Genomic DNA, 6,000 nt, shown 5'->3' on the forward strand with positions numbered 1-6,000 from the left:
CACCAACACGGGCTGGGAGCCAGGGGCACTCACCCAGGTCACCAGCGGGCTCTGCAGGAAGAGCTCCATGAGCTCTGAGACGGTCACATCCATCCCGAGGCTGCGTCCAGTCGCTGCGCCCACTGGCTCTGTGCACACCTCTGTGCCCACCGGCTCTGCGCCTCGAACTCTAAACAGCTCTGTGCCCCAAATTCTAAACGGCTTTTCACCCCACATTCTAAACCGCTCTTCGCCCCGCATTCTAAACTGCCCTTCACCCCACATTCCAAATGTACAGCGGTTTGGGCCCAATGCCAAGTGCTTTGAAACATGCAAAAATCATGACACTCTCCCTATGAAACTTAAGGCCTATCTGGACACAAAATATAAAGGTTACATATCTACTTTCTACATGATTATTAATGGAAATTAACCACAGAAACCTAATTTTGTCTATCCCCATTTTTTAAAATTATTTTTTTCCATCAGCCGAATTACAGAAATGTGATCAGTTCCTTTGAGGCAACAATACACTCACTTTATTTTGCTAAGTGTTGCCCAGTATCTCAGCTTGGGAATTCTCCCCATCGGCAGGGAAAGGGGATGCTCCGGTTAGCAGTTCATCCGTCAGGACAGCTAAACTCCACCAGTCAACTGCCTGCAGAACAATGTGATAGAATAGTAACTAATATGTAATTTATAGGAAAGAAAAATGAAAAAAATAAACCTGTATATTTGGAATATGTATTTTTTCCATTGCTTTTCAGAGAGTGGAAGGGAGACACACACACACAGAGAGAGAGAGAGAGAGAGAGAGAGAGAGAGACTGATGTGAGAGAGACACATCAATTGCTCGCCTCCCACAAGGCACCCAGACCTGGACAGGGGATTGAGCCTGCAACCAGGGCACGTGCCCCTGGCCACAATTGAACCTGGGACCCCCCAGTCTGAGAGCTGACACTCTAACCACTCAAACTGGCTAGGGCTGGAAAATGTTTTAACAAAAAGATTTTGTACATAGCTTTCCATTTAAGGAGTATTAAATTAGCACATGCAAGAAAGACATTTAGAGAACAAATATGCTGGTACCTCAGAACAGAATTTAAACATTTCTGCCATCAATCAATGAGATAAAAGTGTTTTAATCATTTTCTAAACCAGTAATGGTTGTACTTTGGTAAATTAAATTTTAATTTAAAATAAATTTGAATTATTAAGTAAATGAAATCTTTGGACTTATGAGAGAGGTGAAAAAAGTACTGATTAACATTTTTATTAATTATCCAGCTCCAATAAATACTATGAAATTACTTATAGTCAAAGAACAAAAATGAAAAAAATCCCACTTTAAGATCTTCTTTTTCATAACCACCTAAATCAATTTCTTTTGTAAAACCTATCCCATAAATCTAACAGTCTTCATTTGCAGGAAGCATGATGAGATTTAAAATAATATACCTCAAAATATGATCCAAATGGGAAACAAATTTATAAATGTAGTTAAATCATTAGCTGTGAACTGAGGACACAGCTAATGCCGCCGCCTAGGGAAATGGCCTGAGGTTCCCTATGTTCAGCCCTTTTCTGGAGCTCCACCACTACCCTGAAATCCGCTCCTCCTGCCACATCCTTTGTGCCTCCACCTCCAGGCCCCTAGAACGTCCAGAAACCCCTGATCTGCCTTCTTCTGAGCTCACCACCCCCCCTCCACAGAGCAGCCACCTGGGTTTAACCCTTTCTTTACTTCAAAACCACAGGCACCTGGAGTGAGACACTTACTTAGCAGTCCTGCTACTATCAGAAGCTGACTCATTACCACCCAAACCTTAGCATGTTCTCCCTAAGGGTGTAATAAGTAGAAAGCCTGTTAGAGGAGTCCTTTGTGTCTGTTATGAGAGCTGAGCACTTTGGGGATGCATTTTATCAAGCAGACAGCCCCAGATATCAAAAGAAAATTATATAAACTAGCCTTAGGACCCCAGACTCCCGCTGACCAACTGGTAGAAATAACTTCCAGTTTTTAACAACCGAAACAGGGCATAGAAAAAGCAAGAAAGCCATCCTATAGCAACAAGCAGCTCAGCTTTAAGCCATATGTCACCTCAACGGCCATGCCCCCTCTGTCACAAGTTCGGTCACTGGAAGGTGGACTGTCTTGGGGTCTGGGGGTCCCCGGGACGAGAACCTAACCACACATGGCCTTGAACTGACGGGACCCAATGATCCAGTTGGCCCCCCACTAAGAACATCATCTATGAAGGGACAGAGCCATAGGTGACCCTTGATGTGACAGGTAAACCCATTACACTTTTATTTTATTAGACTGCTTGCCCTGCTCTCACCCACTCGCCAGGACCCCTTTCTTCCAAAACCTGTTTGGTCCCTGGGGGATGGGGATCCTCAAGGCTACTCAACCCCCCAACTGCAGCCTCAAGAATCTCATTTTTAGTCATGTCTTCCTAAGCCTCCAGATAATATAATTAAAGAAAAACTTATAAAAATAAGTCTCTGAAATGCTCCAAACTCTCCCAGAAGACCGGAGTTGCACAATCTGCAGAAGCTGCAAACAGGGAGGAGTGCCGCCCTCCCCTGGTAAAGGAGAGAAGTGTCAGCTTTAAATCCAAAGTGCAGGAGGCCTGGGAGCTGCAGCTCTGGGGACAAGCTGCCTGCCGGGCCTGTCTGCTCCTCCTCCTGCCTTTTCTTAATTTTCCAAAGTCTTTGGTAACTTAAAAGCTTTGGAGCATTGCTGGGTTAAATAATAAAAGTTATGAAACATCTAGATATTTTAAAATAACATGAAATACTGAAACATTGATTGCTAGACAACTTAAATTCACCTGCTTTTAGCTTTTATCACACAAAATCTCAATGGATTTGGAACTGTTGATGTAATGTCTTGTGCTTTTTTAAAGGTGTGCTTGAAAATAAGAGTATGTTTAAGTGTATTCATACATGTCAATCTGAGAAATGCTAGTTGTTTACTTTTTGGTTATCATTGGGAAATTAAGGTTTCTAAAAATTAAGAATTCAAATTAAATGGGGAACATTATATGAATTTAATAATAGAAGGCACAAAATATAAAAACACATATTTTCAGGACAAGGATTGAAATTAAGTTGTCTAATGATGGTTATTTCTGAATGGGTAAAATGTTTGTAAAAGGTTGTGAAGATTGTGAAAGTTTATGAAAGTTTGAAGTCTGACGGAGGACCCCAGTCAGGCCCCAGTCCCCTCCTCCACCTAATTTCTCTCTGGTGGACCTAGAGTTGCTTTCATTGCACTTTCTCTCCCACTTGTCAGTGTGGGGAAAACTTACCTGTCTAGCTATGGAGTAAGTCCTTTATGGAGACACACGTCATCAATGTGGAAGTGAAAGAAATCTGCCCTCTGGACACAGAGTCACCAGCCCACATGACTGACACCTGGGTGACGGGGCCCAGTGAGCCAGGACCTGATCACCCCTGATATCGAAGGGACCCCTTCTCTCCTCGTATTTCTAACAGCCCCACTCTTGTCATGTCACATCTTAGGTCACTAGGGCTCTGACTTGTAAGTTTCCAAAGCAGCCCTGCCCAGGCTCTCTCCTGTTGCTTAAGGCCTTCGATTGAAGCCTAGACTTTCTTTATTTCCACTGCTCATTCACAGTCCTTGACTCTTACATTGAAAGTCTCAATAGGTCTTCCCGCTTGGTATTTAGGAACTTCTCTCCCCTTTTCTAGCCTTCTTAAAAGTTATCAAAGGCAAGGGGAAGATCTTATGTCTTCTCTACAAAAATTAATAATTTAAATCATGCATATGGTCTTCGTGTATTTGTCTGTATGTGATATGTAGTGTGTTTTCTGCCTCTGGATGGCACCGCTAGGATATAATGTTATATTGGCCTACAGAGATTAAATACTTATATGAATTAAATAGGATCATATGGTCTATACAAAATGTTTAATATAAAAAACCGATTTAAGTTTAATTATATCTTTTAAAGTTATTACCATAATATATATACCTGTGTTTTACCTAGATTTACAAAAGATTTATAATATAAACTTTTGGTTAAGTATATTTAACAGCCTTCCCAAAGTTTAAATTTCAAAAGACTTTTTTAAACAGACAAATGACTTTGAGTTATTACAATGGGCCCTGAAATACCTCAAGGATTCATCCTCTCTCCTATGTTTTTAAACCAATTAGGCCTATTTAATATGCTTGAAAATTACCTGGGAAGCTTTGCCAAATAAGAATTAATAATGATAATAATAATTATTATATATATTTGACAAATATTCTAAAACTTCCAGTCTGCTCTAGAAGGAACTTACAAAGATTCAGAGCTGAGCTCAAACAGGAAATTCTCAGGAGTAACAGGTATCCTGTCAGTGACACTGGACAGGCGTATAGCAACAGATCCCTCTGGAAGTCAACTGGCAGTAGTTATCGAGATGTTTGTAAACCACATATTGCGGTGTTCATGAATTGTTTCCCCTGCCCGCACCACCGAATTAACCTTTCACATATCATTTAAAGAATCTTGATATATTGAAAATTATTTCTTTTATACTTACACAAATCAAAATTTCAATAACAGTTGAATATATGAACTCATTCCAGTGAGATATTAACTGGGTGTTAAAATTTTAAACTCCCTGCTTCCAAATTTTAGGGCCAACATTTCAGAAAAATGATGCAAAACTGATGAGCCTAGAGCTATGTTAGACAAAATACAGATCAATGCTGTGGAAAAGAGGGCCAGGCAGACAGAAACCACAGAGGAGTGAGTGCAAGTCAGGCACAGTGGTGAGCATGCTGCATCATTATATCTCATCCAGTCACCTCAAAGTTGTCAAGCTGTTCCATGAACTCCCAATGACTCAGCTGTCTTTTGGACCCAGGTATGCAGAAATTCTAGAGTAATATAAGGTTTTATTTCATAAGAATTGGTTCTGTGCCCTGGTTGGTGTGGCTCACTTGACTGGAGCATCATGCTATAGACTGAAAGGTTCTGGGTTTGATTCCTGGTCAGGGTACATACCTAGGTTTCGTGTTCAATCCCCAGTCAGGGTGTGTATGGGAGGCAACCAATCAATGTTTCTCTCTCATATCGATGATTCGCTTTCTCTCTCTCTCTCTCCCTCTCCTTTCCGCTCTCTCTAAAATATGTAATAACATACCCTTGGGTGAGCATTTTAAAAAGTCTACCCTGAATTTGATATTTTTATATACACATTTTTATCAATCATAACCTTACATATATTTGAAATCTAGTAGTAAATTCACAAGTGGCAGACATCACTGGCAGAGAATTCTTTGTGAGCATATAGGCTTGAGTTTTAGTTCCCTAGGGTTCAGGTGAAACAACCCTGACCCTGGGAGGCAAAGGCAAAGTGGTTTTTGGAAAGTACAGCTCTGCCATCATATAACCATATGACTTAGGGATGGGCAGTTCCCTTCCCATGCGGACCTTACTGTCCACAAAGAAATGATATGCCAACTGTCCCCTCTGTTTCTCAGGGGATCAAATTATAATGTGATAATAAGTTAGGATTTTGGAAATATTAAAAGAGCTATTTAAAAGTGCATAATACCATTTACAATCCCAAGTTTGTGTCCTCAAATGACATTTAATCTTTTCCTTAAACAAATGCATAAAGAAAATGGTTTCATGGCAATGCTACTATAGACTAACTGTCTGAAAATTAGATGCAAGTTCATTTGTCTTTTCAAATATTGCCTCATGCATTCAAAATCACTATCTAAACTCTGAAATACAAATGACTAAGAGAAGGCTCAACATTAATTCAGGAAACGAAGGAAGAGAAACTAGACAAGAGTGAAAGGAAAATAACCAAGATGTAAGCATAGCAAATTCATATGCAGGGCCCATGAGTAGGTTTACAGTTCTGAGTACACCAAACACAGTGTATTCTTGTTTATTTATCCTTGTACTGTTTAGTTCAGCTGTAAACCTACTTTTGCCCACCCCTGCATATTGAATACATATCTAAATCAAACTATTACTCTGAAAA

General features: G+C 40.3%; 1 protein-coding gene across 1 annotated transcript in view; it reads right to left on the bottom strand.

The window, feature by feature from the left end:
* Positions 1-216, bottom strand: part of LOC308552034 (protein Daple-like) — a gene marked incomplete at both ends in the record, with an annotated part of 61,594 nt that extends 61,378 nt beyond the window's left edge. Inside the window, 1 exon segment of the mRNA XM_081163001.1 lies at positions 34-216. Coding sequence (XP_081019127.1) covers positions 34-216 — 183 coding nt within the window.
* Positions 217-6,000: the final 5,784 nt, after the last annotated feature.

The sequence above is a fragment of the Miniopterus schreibersii genome, assembly GCF_964146895.1.
Source record: "Miniopterus schreibersii genome assembly, contig: HAP1_SCAFFOLD_76, whole genome shotgun sequence".
NCBI classification, from domain to species: domain Eukaryota; kingdom Metazoa; phylum Chordata; class Mammalia; order Chiroptera; family Miniopteridae; genus Miniopterus; species Miniopterus schreibersii.